The following is a 17128-nucleotide window of genomic DNA, read 5'->3' as shown; positions in this document are numbered from 1 at the left end:
AGAAAGGAGACTCTACCCTCTTTAACTTCATATTTCCTTATAGTTATGGCTACCACCATTCATTCCTGACAATCTGTTCCCTCCAGGGGAATTTTACCAAGGGAGAGTTATCCCCCAGTGAATGCACTGTCTGAAACTCAAGCAATGTCCCCTTTGTACTACATAAGCTCTTTCTCCCTTGGTCAGAGAGACCAGCCCTAAAGGAAATTTTATCACTCTAAACTCTTAAATTATGAAATCATTCAGCCACATTCTTATTAACACCATTTCAAATGCCTATAGACACAGAAGTTCTGACAAATTCCCCTTAGTTAATGAGAAAATTGTTTTCTCCATATAAGTTAGAAAGAAACCATGAAAAAAAAATCTCATCAGGGAACTTTTTCTATTTTCAGCATCACACTTTGCTCCTCCCGACTCTTCATACCATCACTGATCCTGTGTCGTGAAGAGTACTGGGCTGCAAACAATTTGAGCTGGGCCTGGAGAGGGCCATCTTCCACCGCAGGGTTTTCCAGCCACTGCAGCATTTGCATGAGGACTTTGAAGAACAGCGAAGAGAAGGCTGTGTCCTGTGGAACACAACGCTGCAAGAGAGTAAAGGACCAAGAGTTACAAGCATGACTCACAGCATACAATTCATAAAAGAGCAGCACTGATGTAATGGTCAAGAAAGCAATTATCCCAACCATAAGAGATTAGGTAATGCCTTCTGATTAGTGTATAAAATGGTATGGTCATTGTATCTACTCATTACCTACATGGTTATCCCTTCCACATGGCAATTTTCCCATCCCAGGGGGTTCTGACAGTATCACAAATTGGCATAAGAAATTAAATGGAAATTTGGGGGGAGTTTTGTGGAAGCTGTAAAGGCCAACAGATAACAGAAAAAAAAATTAGAAATTCAGAAATGAAAAAATATACACATATAGTACTGTGTAACATCAACATAGTTTATCTTTCAGATACATTTCAGACTTCTCTGGTATGAACAGAGGGCCAAAAATTTTTACACAGATTTTTTTAGATTGTGGAAGCGCCATGCCTCTAACCCCTGTTATATGGTTAGTTTTTCCCTTCCCCTGTTATATGGAAGGGAAAAACTGTAAAAACATCTTAGTATTTTTTTTTAATGAAAATTAAGTATCACCATCACCTAAATTCTTTTAGAGAAAACTCTCAAAAATCATCCTAGCGGCACTTGAGAACAAATAGGAGGCAAGATTTGCTAATCTTAGAGATTAAAAATGATGTTCAAAGGCATTGAGTGTGGCTAAGTATAAACAGTGGCAATGATCAAGACAGCAACAGACCAACCTCCAACACTGACTATGCAAGTATTTTTTGAGTGCTTTTAGGACCACTATAAAATTGGATACCTCAGGACAGAACCCTGTACTGGTTAATGAAGGTGTTCAACAAAAATGCTCCTTGTCCTCAAGAAGCCTCTTACCTAAGAGAGAAGGTAAGACACATGCACAAATACAATACAAATTCAAATATGACAGGCACTTAGTATTTGAAATCAGGATCTGGGTTTGAATCCAATTCAGTCACAAAGTCAGCTTTATGACTGTGACTTAACTTCTCTGGGTCTCAGTTCTGTCAACTATAAAAAAGGGGACTGGACGAAATGACTTTTCAAGTGCTTTAAAGCTCAACAGTTACAATCCTATGAGTAAAGATTAATTCAGTGGCAGGCAGAGTTGGTGAAAGCTTCATGGACATGTCACTGAAAAATGGCAAGAATATCAGAGGGAATTTGGGAGTTAGCGACAGTGTGAGCAAAAGCATAGAGACAAAAAAAGGCAGGACATGTCTACAAAATGGTCAGTAACAGTTTGTCAGGAGTGTAGATTATTTAAAAGGTAAGAATCTGGGATGATGTGAGAAAAATCAATGCCTTTGAACACCCAACTAGCACCCAACACACACTTTATTCAATAGGCAATGGAGAGTCACTGAAGACTTGGAACAGAAAATTGACATGACCTGTGCATTAGGATGATTAAACTAGCAATAGAGGGTAGAATGGATTGGTAAATAAAGAAACTAGAGGTAGAGAAATCAAAATGTTTCAAGTGAGAGATAATGAAGGCCTGAAATTAAAGTAAGAATAGAGGAAGAAGACAAGAGGTAATGAATGTGAAAGATGTTTCAGATGCAGAATCAACTGATTTTAGTGCCTGAGAAAGTAACCAAAGAGAAGGGGAGGGGAAAGGTAATAAGAAATGATTAAGAACCAAAAATTCCATTTAATAATTCATTTTTCTATATTGATTAAATATCTTTGTTCCAAAAACTTGTGGGCTAACGTTTTTCATATGCTCATAATCTGCTGATTTTCCTAATAACTATTCAAGTTACTTACCCTAAAAGAGTTAACATCTGTTGCTTCATAAAACCACAGTAGGATAAAGTTGGAATGAAGCCTGGAAGATTTTCTAGCCCAATCCTCCAATATTTAAATAATTGAATCAACTTCCCCTCTTTACATACATAACTTTATTTCAGAATACTCCTTTCCATGTACTGTTTCAACCACACTACTATTAGCTATTCTCTTATTTCAATCCTATATTTTCCCTACTCCATGTCTTTCCACATGCCATCCTATATTGTACTTCCATCTTCACCTGATTTTTCCTTTACCTTAAAAACTTGTCTCCTTCCAAAAAGCTTTTATTGATACTAATGACACATGATTCTTCCCTTTATGAATCTTAAGTCACTGTTTTTCCTTCCCAATGCACTTAATCAGGGCAGCTAGGTGGTGCAATGTGACTACAGTGCTGAGCCTGGAGTCTGAAAGACTCATCTTCCTGAATTAAAGTCTGGCCTCAAAACACTCACTAGCTGTGTGAGACCCTGTTTGCCTCAGTTTCCTCACCTGTAAAATGAGCTGGAGAAGGAAATAGCAAACCAGTCCAGTGTCTTTGCCAAGAAAACCCCAAACAGGGTAATGAAGAGTTGGACACAATAGAAATAAATGAACAGCAAAATGTACTTAATCATTTCCTAAATTGTAAAATATTTATCTGTGCATGCTACTTCAGTTTAGCGAGAGGGTACGTGACAAGACCAAGCATTGTTACTAATGCTTAAAAAAACTTGCTGAAATCATAAAAGCTTACCTGGTATTGGTACAGTTGCCGTATCAAGGGGCAGGAGATGAAGTGGTTCCGATGCATTGATATCACCAAGGACCCGCTGTGTGGGGAATTCAATAAGGCTGACACAGCCTGCAAGAGGCGTACCGCTATACCTGTCACTTGAGGGTTTCCCTGACGGACCTTTGCCAATTCCTGCCCCAAAGCTTGCTGGAGGGCCAGGGAAATAGGGCGAGGGTTTGAATTCTGCCATCGAGGATCAGGACTCAGTGTAAAGAGCTAGGACAGAAAAGAGGGAAGGTTAAAGTTTTTGAGCAAGAATAACAGAATGAAGCTAGGAAATACTTCCTTTCCTTCAACATATCAAGGAGGTTGGGAGATGTTCTAGCCTCAAAACTGAATTCCCTCATTCACTTTAAGTCTTTGGTTCAACCCATCCAAACCAATTTTGGCTGCCTATGCCAATTCATTCATGAGACTAAATTTATCAAACTCTACGAATCTGTTCTATCTTCAAAAAAATATATTTGCAAATAAATGCACAAAATGTGTAATAAGTAAGGTGAACCAGGGCTTCTAAAACTGATTTCACAGGTATCACTAAGACTTGGTAAAATGAGACCCATAGCTAGAATACGGTTCTACAAGGATGTATCTTATATAAAAACAAGAGAATAAGCAAAAGGGACAAGGGGAATAAAACAGCATTTTATGATCAATTCTTGGAAACAAATCCAGGAGTCAAAGCAGGGAAGCATGATAGAGAACACTGAACAGTTTGCAAAATAGATGCAATATTGTCATTGGAGCAAAATATGACTATATAGATATAAAAAAGATAACCACCTAAAGAATTAGAGGTATTAGAAATACCTTTTTTTCTCTTCCTTCAATCCCCAAACATAACAGTTAATAATTTCCTGAGTTCTATTAACAATCCTTTAAAGGTTAATAAGAGAAATTTTTATTCTGGATCTATTTTACTCCCCTTAACCCTTTTACATGGGTGGTGAAAGATAGTGAGGAATCTTAGATGACTCCTAGGTTATAAGCCTAAGGAATTGGGAGGATGGTGTTGCCCTCTATAATAATAGGAAAGGTAGGAGTGGGAAAGGGTTTAGGGAAAATAATGAGTTCTGTTTTGGACATGTTGAGGAGTAACAATTACTTGGCAGGCTTTGAATCAAACTCTACATTAAGAATATGCCTTCTGAGCTTTAAGTAAATTAGGACTCTGCGTTACTTGATAATACAGGAAAATAAATTATTGGAATGAGTCAGAGGATAAAATATCATTAGTCTTGTCCTTCTGAAGAGAAAGGACTTTTGCTCTTTTCACTGATCTAATCTCAATACCTGAAGGAACATGCTGGCCAAGTCATCCTCTGGTCCCAGAACCCGGATCTGAGTGATGGCTCGAATCCTTCCTTGGCTCTGTGAATGTTCTGGACTAGTTTTTGGTTTAGGTGCATCTGTACTATCTGGAGGAAGATAAAAACAAAGGTGTTAAAATGACAACAAGTTTATAAGGATAGAGGAAATGTTTTGAAACCAAAACCGTAATGAAAAGAACATCGAGTTTTAAAGTCAGCTGTGTGACCTCAGGCAAATTACTTTTAAGTCTCACCTATAAAATCGGGATAAACATTTACACTACCTATCTCGCAAAAATTTTACAAGGTTGAAATGAGACAACAAATGTGAATATATTTTGTAACCATAAAATCCTGTATAAACATGAATTAGACAAAGGATGGTGAGTCACAAGCAGATTCCACTCCAGGGTGCTAAGTAAAAACCCCTTATTATCCCATGTGTTTGTCCTGGTCTGGATCAGTGCAGATATCCACTCAAGGGACAGATATTAATCAGGAAGCAGGGATACTAGTTCAAGAATTCAAGATAACAAAAGACACAGCTATAAACACACACACACACACATACATTCAGGATATTCACATCAGGCTTAGAAAACTGGATTTTGTCTTGTGCATACAGAAACATACCTCGTCGAGAGGGCAAAGAGGCAGTGAGCAGAGAGTGGAAAGTCTGTCCGCCTGTGGCTCCTCTTTCATGTTGAACTTCCACTAGATGAGCCATATAATCTGCAAAGCATTATGTCAACAACATAAACATACAAGCATAAAGTACAGCTCTTCCCCACAGAAACCAAAGCTGAAAGACAGAACTCGAAGACTGGTTTCCAGCAATGTTCACCAAAAGTTTGCAAAGACTCCAGCATCTGAGCTACAAGATCTTTGTTGGCAAAACCTCAGCTAATGGGACAGAGCACCAAACATAGCACTGACACGACAGCTTATGCCCCAAATATGTCACTCATTAACCTGTCTGGCTCACCTAACAGCTGGGCCAATGAAGCTGGCAATCTGGCATCATAATAGCAATTTAGACTCCAGAGACCAGACTCTCCTTCTGCAAACTTTGCCTAACTACTCCAACTCACCCTGCTTCCTTTTTTTGAACTCCTTTTGTACTTATAATCAATGCCACACAGATTAGCACTTAATTATTCACTAATTGCTTCTTGTAAGTTTTATCTCCCCAGTTAGACCACAAGCTCTGTAAGGGCAGCACCACCTTCACCCTCCAGATCTCTTTGGCTCTCCTACCAAGCCCAGTGTACTGTTCATTGTTCAGCAAACAGTAGGCGTTGACTGACTAACTGATTGATCCTTGGTTGGGCTATGGGATATAGATGAAGCAGCTCTTACTCTTGTCCATGATGTTTTGCTCCAGGGTTTGAGGATCATGGGACACAGCCTGGTCCAAGTACTGCAGGAGTTTACTCATGCTGGAGACAGGAATTCCAAAAGATTGAACAAAGAGAAGCAGCTGCTGAGGCTCCAGATCCTGCAATGCTAGAATCAACAGGTTTCTTCAGCAAACAGAAGGTGAACATTTGGAAGAACGAAAAGGAGACTGGGTAGGATATAAATAAGAGGAAGAAAAAGAGGTTGGGGAAGCATTGTTTTTTCCCAGATCTCTACAGCTTAGGCCTCTCTTGCCTCTGGTGACTAGTGGCAAGCTAGGCAGTGACTCAGGAAGACAGGTAAAGAGAAGAAAAAGGTAGCTTCAGAGGCAAGGGTTAAATTCACAGACTTCAAAACTTTAAAAGGTTCATAATTTCATCAGGGCGTTCTCTACTGATCTAGCTTGCAACCTTTGATCGTTTCACGAGTTCTGTGACCAAAATAATTCATCACCTGATAACCAATCTTCAAGTGATGAGCCTCTCTAAACTTATCTAGGTGGGTTCCTCAGAAGACACTCAGGGGCTGAGGGTCATACTTGAAGCATTTCCAGAGCAAAGGAAACTCACTCTAAACTTATACTTCACTGGCATAGCTACAAAGAACTTAGGATCACTTCCATGCCAGAAGTAGGTTATGAACTCAGCCCCTAATTCCCCTTATCAAAGTCAAGCCAAATAGTCCCCTTCATAACCCTGTCAGTCACATGATGCTTTTTTGTGACTCCTGTTTCCCTACAATGTTAATGGATATTCATTTTCTATTTACTTTCATCTGGTTCCGACATTCTCAAATAAGACATATGTAAAACACTTAGTACAGTATCTGGCATACAGTAGATGCTACATAAATACTTATTTCCTTCTCTTCTTCCCCATTACTGTGACATATGTAGTATTCCTCTAGGTTAGTGGTTCTTAAAATGTGGTCCAGAGAATCTTAGGGAGTCCCTGAAACACTTTCATGGGGTCTACAAATTCAAAATTAGTTTTTAATTCTAATATGGGAAATATCTATAAATATAACCCACATAAATAAAAATTCTTTGGACAGACCCTCAATAATTTTTAATAGCACAAAAATACTGAGAACTAAAATTTGAGAACCACTATTCTAAGTTACAGGCTTGCTTTTGGTTCTAATGCTCTGAGAGTAGCATTTTAAATAAAGTTATTATTTTTTGGAAAAACAAAAACTTCCTTTTGGGATAGGATCTTGCTTAGGTTATTTTGTTTTTCTGTACAGAATTTATGAGAATTTCAATTGTGGCTCCTCCAGGATCAAAAAATAATTAATGAATCCACCAAAATTGTCATCTGTCTGTAAAGTCTTCACTGTCATTACCCATACTCACTTCTAAAATTCCTACAACTGGCCACCATGTTCACTCCTTTCCAAAGCTGAAGGGTGACAAAAAAGGGTACAAAAATCATGCTAGGTTTTGGCTGAAAGAACAGGATATGTCAAGTCGGAAGATTTAGGGAGAACATGCTATGTTCAAACATGGCATGTAAAAAAAGGAAAGAAGTTTTTCTTTAGCCCCAGAAGGCGGAACAAAGACCAAATTACAAAAAGGAAAATGCTGGCCTAATATAAGGAATACTTTCCTAACAGAGTTAGATAAATATGATATGGGTTTTCTCACAAGATAGTGAGTTCTCTGACACTAAAGGACATGTGGCAGCTAGGTGACTACTTGTCATCCTATTTAGGAATGGTTTGGTCTAGATGATTCTCTGATTCTATGAAATTGTTTAAATCACTAATCCATGAAAACAAAATATACCTGTAACATATGTACTCGAAATTCCTCTAAAAGCAATAAATCCCCCCAAAATCAATTTAATCAAGAGTTAAGAAAAAGGAAAATTTATATTGATTTTATGCCTGCAGCTTGATCTTTTTTAGGCATATGCTGATTTTCACAGTTCTTAGAAAACCTGGGAACAGTGGTCCAACAGAGAAAAAGCTAAACTTAACTTTATTCACTCTTCCCAAAATGGGAAAGCAGCTTTAGGAATGACCCATCAAGTGATGAATTATATTCATAAACTAAACCTGTGTATTTTCTGGAAGACAAGATTCTGGCAATTCCTAAAGTCTCTCAGACCCTTTTCCTTTTAAACATAACATCTGAGAGGGATCAAGGAGCACATATGAGTCCAAAGTTTAATACCCAGAAACTCTCCATTATTTATTCTCTTTCCAATGAAATGCTCCTGAGACAAAGAGTGGCAACTGAATCTGGCTTACCAGCATCCACTAGGCGAGGTACCTCTGAGCGGATCATACGAAGCTTCAGCCAATCAGGAAGTAGCAGGGCTTCCTCAGATGTATCCACGAGGAAAGCAGTTGGCAAGGGCTTCTTCTCTGGGAACCAGATGTCCAGTAAAGCATGGAATTCAGCATCCCCAGCTTCAAAAGAGGCCACGACAAAATAAGCATCATGGTTTAATTCAATTACAAACAGTCCAACATTTACACTTTTGTACCAGAAGTGTTTTTCTTTCATACCTGTTGCATGATTTTTTTCATGATATGAATGCTTTACTTTGTTTTTAAATAACCTTGTTCATGATGGAATTTAAAAACAAATGTTAATTGAAACCATCCTCTTCTACAGTTTTTCCTAGTCCAAAATGAAGCCATATTTATGGCAAGGTCAGTATATGAATGACACCATTTAAGTACTTTACTTGCTTATATTGATTTCAAAGACATGCCCCTATCTTCAACAAATTTATCATCTAAAATTGCCATTCTGTCTTTATTTTACTTTTTATCACTTTATTTTTTTGGATTTTTTTTTTAGTTTATTTTTAATACACATTGTTCTATGAATTATGCTGGGACAGAAAAATCAGAGCAAATGGGAAAAACCATTGGAAAGAAAAAAATAGAAAAAAGTGAACATCAGCATGTGTTGATTTACATTCAGTCTCTTTAGTTCTTTCTCTGGTTGCAGATAACATTTTCTGTCCAAAGTCTATTGGGATTGCTTTGGATCACCAAACTACTAAGAACCTTTGCTTTTCCTAGTTGATCATTCCACATCCTTGCTGTTATTGTGTTCAATGTATTCCTGGTTCTGCCTGTTTTGCTCAGCATCAGTTCGTGGAAATCTTTCCAAACTTTTCTATAATCAGTCTGTTCAACATTTTTAATAGAACAGTAATATTCCATTACTTTCATGTACCACAACTTGTTCAGCTATTCCCCAACTGATGGGTATCCACTCCTTTTCCAATTCTTTGCCACCACAAAAAGAGCTGCCACCAACATTTTTGCACATATGGGTCCTTTCTTCTTTTTTATGATTTCCTTAGGATACAGACCCAGAAATAGTGGTGCTGGGTCAAAGAGTATGCACAGGTTGACAGCTCTTTGGACATAGTTCCAGATTGCTCTTCAGAGTGGTTGGATCATTTCAGAACTCCACCAATAATGCATCAGTGTCTCAGTTTTCCTATGTCCCTCCAAAATTTATCATTATTTATTACTGTTATCTTAGCCAATCAGAGGTGTGAGGTGGTACATCAGTTATTTTAATTTACATTTCTCTAATCAATAGTAATTTATGTGGCATGGTTTCTTTTAGACTCTAGGCACATGATTCCATTTTGTATCCACAAGTTTACTCACAAAGTAAAAGCAAGATCAGAGAGGAGGTGCTAGATCCACCTCTTTGGTCAATTAAGGAAAAAATCCAATGCTCAGGAGATGGTCTCCAAGGGAATTAAAATTTCTAAGTAAAAATAATAGAAGACAATGGCAAAGACTACAATCAATCAAACTTCAAAAGAAATAAAATTGGTAAGTGGACATCATCAAGTTACTTATGTCTTCTATGTGGGACTCAACATTGCCTTTAACTGTTCAGAAAAGGATGTCAAGGACTCAAGGATCCTATTCTACTTCTTTTCAAGGTTCAAGTAGGAAACAAAACTCAAGAAATCCCAACTCACCTTGTGGAGGGCCCAGTGTCAAGAGAATGACCATGGCATGGACTACAAGTATATGCATAGTGGCTGTTTCTCCACTGGTCCATCGAAGAAAGACCTGGTCCTGGGACTCTGACTAGAGGGATAAAAAGGATGGGACAAGTTTCCAAAGGAGAAGAAGCCAGCTCACCTCCATTTTATGACTGAAGTATTAAGATGAAAGAGCAAGCCCACAAGGAGGCAATTACTTACCCAGCTATACACCTCCTCCCCCTCTTTGCTCTTGCGCATTCGCCTCACATAGCGTGAGAAGATAGAGAGCAGAGCCACTAGTACTGCATCAGACTCTGCGCTGTAGGAAAGTTTTGAAAAGAGGTGGGACATGATGGTGGAGCGTTCAACAATTAGTCGGGCCACATCCTGGGGGGAGAGAGACAAATTCTTATGGACAGCAACCATCTGATCTACCCCATGCATGCTGATCATCCTTTCTGTCTGATAGCAGAATTTCTCCCTCCCAGCTAGGTTTCTATTACCATAGAAAGCTTTGCCTTCTCTCTTGTATCCCTTAAGGGTACTTATACATACTGAAATAAAAGTCTGATTAGCCAACAGGACAGAGCAGGTCTATCATAGAGGTATAAAAAGAGTTTAATGCAGAGTTTTTTAATCTGGTACCCATGGTACTTGGTTAAAAAAAAATCCCTTAATAATTGTACCTAACCACAATTGGTTTCCTTTATAATACTGTATATTTTGTTTTATACATTTAAAAATATTATTCTGAAACCTCCAGAGTTCTTACCAAATTGCCAAAGGGATCTATAAGAATCTCTAGTTTATACTAACACATGGCAACTACAAATATCATCATGGAAAAGAGAAAACAAGAAGAATGAGATTAAGTTTTAAGGCTATAAATGTGACTGCCAGAACTATGAAAGTTAAATGCTGCACCAAGTACTTGAAATGAAATAACCAAGTTATATGACTTGCTCAAAATTACACAACTAGTTATGGCAGAGTTAAGGAGAGAAAAACTTCAAGTATTACGGCTCTATGTCACATAAAGAAGTAGTTAGGTGCACCTAAAGGTTTGAACTGATCTCAAATGATTTAACATAATGGCTTCTGAAGTCCCTTCTAATTACAGATCTATGATCCTACAGTAATTGGCATTGATACAAAATAATCTTTTGGGATGGGATGTCATGTTTAGAATGCTCTACACAAGGCTTACCCATTCATTTATTGTACCATATGTTGTGAAGGATCTGTTTTTGTACAAGTGAGCTCCCCTATACTCACTCCCCTCCTCTGGCATGTAAGATGTCCATGAAAGCAAGGTCAGCCAGATGCAAATTCTGGCAAGTCTCTACAACACAAGCCTGACAGGTTTTGAGTAGTGAGTGGGTTATGAACTTCATGCCTGATGTCCAGCACCAACCTAGCTAGATCTAGAAAGGCCCATGATCAAAGTGGCCAGCCACAAAGAGATGGAGTATACATATTAATAAAATCACATATCCTTGAAATACAGGAGATAGTGACAATGTAGGGAAACCTCCATGACCATGCTTGCCTTGTCATTCCACACCTTCAAGGACAAACTGAAGATACCACTGTTCACCTGATGGCAGTTTATCCTAACTGTAGGCAAAGTGTGTACAAGAACTAAATAACTTTTTGAACACTGTATTTCCAAACATGACATGACAACAGAAAACTCCAAGCTCCCTCCCTCAAATTCTAGGGTACTCAAAGCATTATTCAAGCATAAGCTGGTTTAAAGCCAAGCTTCAGACAGAATATAACAAATGGCTATAAATGACCAAACAACCAAAGTTTACTATGCTAAGAACTGCAATGCACATCTTTAAAGAAAACACCAAAAATGTTTTCAATCCCTGCTTACCAAAGCAAGATCATTGTGCTGTCCCTGTTCCTCCACTGGGGCATGCTGGGAGAGGTACACGAGGTAGGCACTAATGGTCTGCGGGTCTGTTTCCATGTGGATAGCCTAGAGTGAAAGCAAATTTCCTTGAAACCATCAGCAAAAAAAGGAACTTGATTCTATAACTACTGCTGTTCTCCTTAGTCACCACTACCATCCCACCCTAGTTCAATACAACCTTCAAAGGGAGCTGGCATCTCTTTCCTCCCTTGACATGCCTCTGCATACTCTCACCTGCTGCAGGGCCAGAGCTGTTGTGTTTCTGACACTATCAAACAGTGGTAATCGTGGCAGATCTCTCAATAGCCACTGGTATCCCTGAAGCATTTCTGAGTCACCTGAGTCTTCTTCCATGGGATGGTCTTTCTCTTCTCCATCACGAAGCCCGCCTTCTGACAACACCAAGGACAATCCCTGCAAGTGTACACATAAGAAAATCATGCCTGAGATTCCATGAAAGTCTGATGTCTTTTGCCAGAAACAATGTATTTACAACAGTTTGGGTAACATAACATGATTTCCAAATAGGATTCTGGAGAAACAGAAATTTATCATTTTACATAGTTTATTTTTTCATCTCCATAGGGGGATTTTTTAAAAGACAAAGAACTCTTTTCTATCAAACTATTAGTGTGAGATATATTTCCTTAACAGGGACCACCAACTGCCCATCAAACTCCAGTAAATAAAGATAGTCTGGTCTATTTTGACAATCTTAAATCAAATTTTTCAGTTCTCATCTAGTGTAGTTATGCCAGACAAATGAATTTAAAGTTTTATATTTTGCCTTTTCCTTTCTCATTTTAATAATTTTTTTTAAACACCTATAAAGGTAAGCTTTTAATTTTTTTAGTATCTATTTGTAAGACATCATTATAAAGAATCCTACTAGACTATCAATTATGGCTAAAATTTAGTTATCTGCCTAGCAAGGTATTGAATAAAAGTTTTAATATTGCTAAAGGACAGGATAACATATTTTGAAGACCATAAATTCCTTTCCCAATTAGTATTCCAATGTGAGTTTTACCTTCATGGCTAATACCCTGGAGGCCACTTGAGAGGAACTAAGGCGCCGCAGGAAGTAGTCCAGCACCTCACAAGTAGTCTGTTCATCAGCCTTAGGGCCTAGCAGCAAGTCCTGCAGGCGGCCAAGCAGCTGTCGCTGCTTCTGCTGTCTCTGCAGAGACAGGAGAGGTTGCTTCTGATGAGATTGGAGTGGAGAGGCTCGGTTCAGAGCTGAGCTCCTGCCTGAGGGAGCACTGACCTGGCGTTTCTTGGCCCTCTGCTCTTTGCTCTCTCCCTCCTCCTCTTCCTCCCCTGAGGTGACATCATCGGCAGCATCATGAAGCAGGAACTCACACAGACACTGTACTGGCAACACATCCAAGGAGCCCTCACTGGATTGAACCAGATCTGCTAACCAGGGCATGGACTGGGAAGAGGCCTATGGATGGAAAAGAGAAAAACGTTAACTAAAAGATTTATTGTCTTCTCTCTGTAGAACACACACATATACACACTGTCAGAAAGGATATGAGGTGGCTTACAAAGTGAAACAATCTATTAAAAAGAAATGAGTTTTTTTCAAGTACAAGACTGAGTGATTGCAGCTAAATAGTGAAAACAGAATCAAAGCATAGTCCCTTTTAGTTATTTAAGCCTCAAATCTGCCCACAAAGGCTTTCTGTGATAATGCCCCACATACTTCACAAATCTTCTATTTCATTAATACAAATATAGTTCATTTGTATACTTCCCCCCTCAAGTATAGACATAACTTAAGTATTTATGTAATCATATGTGTAGCACCATTACATTTAAGAACACCAAAGTGACTCAGCTTTTATTGCTGCTAGCACTACAGAGTTTTCATGTCCCTGGACTGAAAGCAAACTAAATTTCCCTTCAAAATGCCTTTGGTCCAAATCCTCCATTACGTTCTAGCTCCATGAAGTTAAAGTGATTCTTGAATATCCTTGTAGCTTTTTACCCTAACACTCTCAAACTTCTATTTACTCACCTGTCTTTGAATGATGTCAAGGAGAAAGTCTGGGTTTCTGCTCCTACATAGGAGATGACCAAGGCGGAGGGACTGATTAAGTCCTTTCACTTGCTCTAATATGTGAGGAGGAGGTCTTCGTGGGGAGCCCCTACAAGAGAAAAGGTGAACTAACAAACTTTTGCACAATTACAAACCACTATGCCATCCATATTTTGCAATATGGGATAAAACAAGCCACCCATATGCTGAATGTTCTTTTCTTCTTCCTTTGTACTTTTTTTTTTCCTAAAAAAATTACTGGTTATAAGGAATGATTCTCTAGAAGAGGAAAAGAGATACAGGAAATGATAAAAGTAAAATATACCAATAAAGCTCTGTTAAAAGGGGGTTAAACAATCCACTTAGAATAAAGGAAAGGGTATTTGGCTAGAGAAGGTAGAGCTCATTCATGTAATCAGACTTAAAATTTCAGACATGCACTTAAATGGTAGGGGAGAAGACAGTGAGGACTCTACAAGTGGGTAAAGGTAGGAAGGCAAAGAATTTCTTACGAAGACTCAGGAAAACTACCCCAGATAGAATGCCTTACTGGGGATCTAAGCTGGTAAGCTGAGACAAAAGGAGGCTGCTGCTCTCAGTGATTGTTTGCTTGGTGGATGCAGCTGCTAGATGTCCCTCGAATGCCAGGATTTCCTGCTTTTCCCGCTGGGAAATCTGGAGTTCTCGATTAATCATCTCAGTCCGGGTCTCCTCATCCGTCAAGGTGCAAGGAGGATATGAGTAATTACTAGGGACCAAATTAGAAGAAATTTGTTATCATACTCTGTGTCAAATGATAAGTCCCACTAGACAGCACTGAAAGTCAAAAAGGGTCAAAACTCATAATGGTACCACTTACTTGGTCACAGCTTGAGCTGTCATCATGGAAGCCCCTATGGAGCTATGAAAACACTAACAAAAGCTAAATCTTTTCTAAGATTTTTCAACTTCAAAAAACTTACTATTATCACCACTACTGGTTCAATAAATGTCATTCAAGAATACTTCATTAAACTTCTGTGTATCTTTCCCCATAATTAATACCAAATTTAAAGGGAGAGAAAAAAAAATGGAGTACAAACAGAACTTCTGCATTTGAAAATTTACGATTTACACCATGAATTTTTCTTAATATGGAGCCTATTAACTTTTCAAAACTTCAATATGATCAGTTCCCTTTGTAAATTTCTATATTTTATACACTTCAAAACATTATTCGGAGAAGGGGTCCATGGGTTTTACTAGACTGCCAATGGGTCCATGATACAAAAAAAAAAAAAAAAAAAAAAAAAAGATGTTAATCCTGATCTAGTATAAACTACACAGAGGGGAAAAACTTACTTTGTCATCACCATTTCCATCAGCATCTTCAAAGTAGGGTATTCTTCCCAAGCTGCCAAACCTAAAGGATAAATACACAGCAATAAGGAGCAGGCAGGTGAAGCACTATACCAGGTTGTTTTTTTTTAAATAGTGTTTATCCATAAAATCAACTAACAGGCATCTGTCAATGCTCAAATAGTGGGAAGGTCAGGTCTCCATGCAGTCAATAATTTGGTTTCAATTTTTCACCTAGTTCTCACCCCTCAAAGAGAATCCCCCAGAAGTTAGACTGTAATCCATATTCTACAAGGCTGGCATTTAAATCACCACATTCCAAGAAGTACTTTTTGTACCATAAAAAGTAGTAAGTATGCTTACCAATATTTTCAGGATTAAATGCAGCTACCACGAGCAGGAGAGGCCATGCCTTCCAGTAAAGGGTTGAAATAGCAAGATTTGGGGGCTTGTATCTAAAATAACAGTGGAGAGTAGCAATCAGAATATATAGCTACTCTGAAAATAAATACAAAAGTTAGCACATAGTCAAATAGGCCATAGCATGAAGACCTTGAAGAGACAATCCCAATGCACCCACAGTCTGAAGCTGGACTCTGAAACAGTGATTTTAGAATGATGTCATTCTGGAATGGGCAGCTAGGTGGCATAGTGGATAGGGTGCTGAGCCTAGCATCAGAAAGACTCATCTTTCTAAGTTCAAATCTAGCTTTAGACACCTACAAACTATGAGACCCTGGGCAAGTCACTTTCACCCAGTTTGCCACAACTTCTTCATCTGTAAAATGAACTGGAGAAAGAAATGGCAAACCACTCCTGTATCTTTGCCAAGAAAACCTCAAACTGGGTCATGAAAAGTCAGATACAATTGAAAACAACTGAACAACAACATTCAAGAAATGCTACAAAGAACACTCTATTTTTATATTTCAAATTCATTACTTGCAAAATGGGTTCATAGACCAGTGCTAAGAATTGCTGGCTTCACTCAATCTAATTTTTACCCTTTATCTGTTTACCGAATTAGATCAAAATTCACTACAAATTTTAGAAGATCAATAAATATTTGAATCATTAAATAGAATTTTATTCATATTTTAATAGATTTTTGTAGAATATCATATTTGGGCAAAATTATTCTTTAAAATTTTTTAGTGGAACATGAATTACTGAATGAAGTCAGACTACTTCCACAGATATCTTCTTTTGAAGAACAATCTAAAAGGACTGTTCTCATTTAAAATATATGAAGACTGAAGTACCTTATGTCACATAATACACACAAAAACTGAAGTCTAGAATTCAATCCATTAGATGAACAACAAGCAACATTATAAAGCACCCACTACATGCTACTGTTAAGTGCTGAGGATACATAGACAAAAATGAAATAGCTCCTGGACTCAAAGGAGTTACATTCCATCCTACATACACACAATACAAATACAAAGTAATACAAAGGTCCTACGACTTTTGCAAAAGATGTCACTGACCAGGCTACTCCTCTTATATTCTATTTTCTAAGAAGCAAGTACTCCTGGGAGAAAAGGTTGCACTTGCCAGATATAAAGAAACATATTCTACTTAGAAAATGTTCAGCTTGGCACTTCTTGTTCAAGGTCCTGACATCTAAGGCATCTATCTAACCTTTCACTTTTTATATTTTTTTAAAGTCAGATGTAAGTTGATATTCAAACACATTGTTCTCTTGGGGCATAAGGCCATATCTAATTTTAGTATTTCAAGCAAACAATGTTGGTCTGAATTAACATTGGTCATGAAATCTTAAGTGAATTTATAAATAGATAACTCAATAAAGCATTGTGAGACATTGAGATGTAGATTTTTTCCTTTCTTTTTTTAGTTCTATAAGCAGAGAGAAGATGAAAGGGACTGGTTTTAGGTAAATATTATAATGTTACTTTTTTAGTAATATCTTATGTTTTTATATAACAATTTCATGTAAA

At 37.9% G+C, this 17128-nt stretch overlaps 1 protein-coding gene across 4 annotated transcripts in view; it reads right to left on the bottom strand.

Moving 5' to 3' along the window:
* INTS1 (integrator complex subunit 1) overlaps positions 1-17128 on the bottom strand; it is a 45944-nt gene that overhangs the window by 13313 nt on the left and 15503 nt on the right. For 3 of the 4 annotated variants that reach the window (XM_052000282.1, XM_052000303.1, XM_052000299.1), the window contains exons 17-31: positions 15525-15616; positions 15165-15225; positions 14374-14571; positions 13803-13932; positions 12810-13226; positions 12014-12193; positions 11741-11845; positions 10078-10245; positions 9850-9961; positions 8138-8299; positions 5846-5992; positions 5120-5218; positions 4470-4594; positions 3138-3392; positions 428-587 (exon numbers count right to left, since the gene is read on the bottom strand). In XM_052000282.1, coding sequence (XP_051856242.1) covers positions 428-587; positions 3138-3392; positions 4470-4594; positions 5120-5218; positions 5846-5992; positions 8138-8299; positions 9850-9961; positions 10078-10245; positions 11741-11845; positions 12014-12193; positions 12810-13226; positions 13803-13932; positions 14374-14571; positions 15165-15225; positions 15525-15616 — 2411 coding nt within the window. The remainder of the gene's footprint in view (positions 1-427; positions 588-3137; positions 3393-4469; positions 4595-5119; positions 5219-5845; positions 5993-8137; positions 8300-9849; positions 9962-10077; positions 10246-11740; positions 11846-12013; positions 12194-12809; positions 13227-13802; positions 13933-14373; positions 14572-15164; positions 15226-15524; positions 15617-17128) is intronic. The other variant, XM_052000290.1, reaches the window with a different exon arrangement.

The sequence above is a fragment of the Antechinus flavipes genome, chromosome 1, assembly GCF_016432865.1.
Source record: "Antechinus flavipes isolate AdamAnt ecotype Samford, QLD, Australia chromosome 1, AdamAnt_v2, whole genome shotgun sequence".
NCBI lineage: Eukaryota > Metazoa > Chordata > Mammalia > Dasyuromorphia > Dasyuridae > Antechinus > Antechinus flavipes.
Note: the sequence above shows the minus strand (reverse complement) of the source record. Positions and strands in the feature narration are given on the sequence as shown.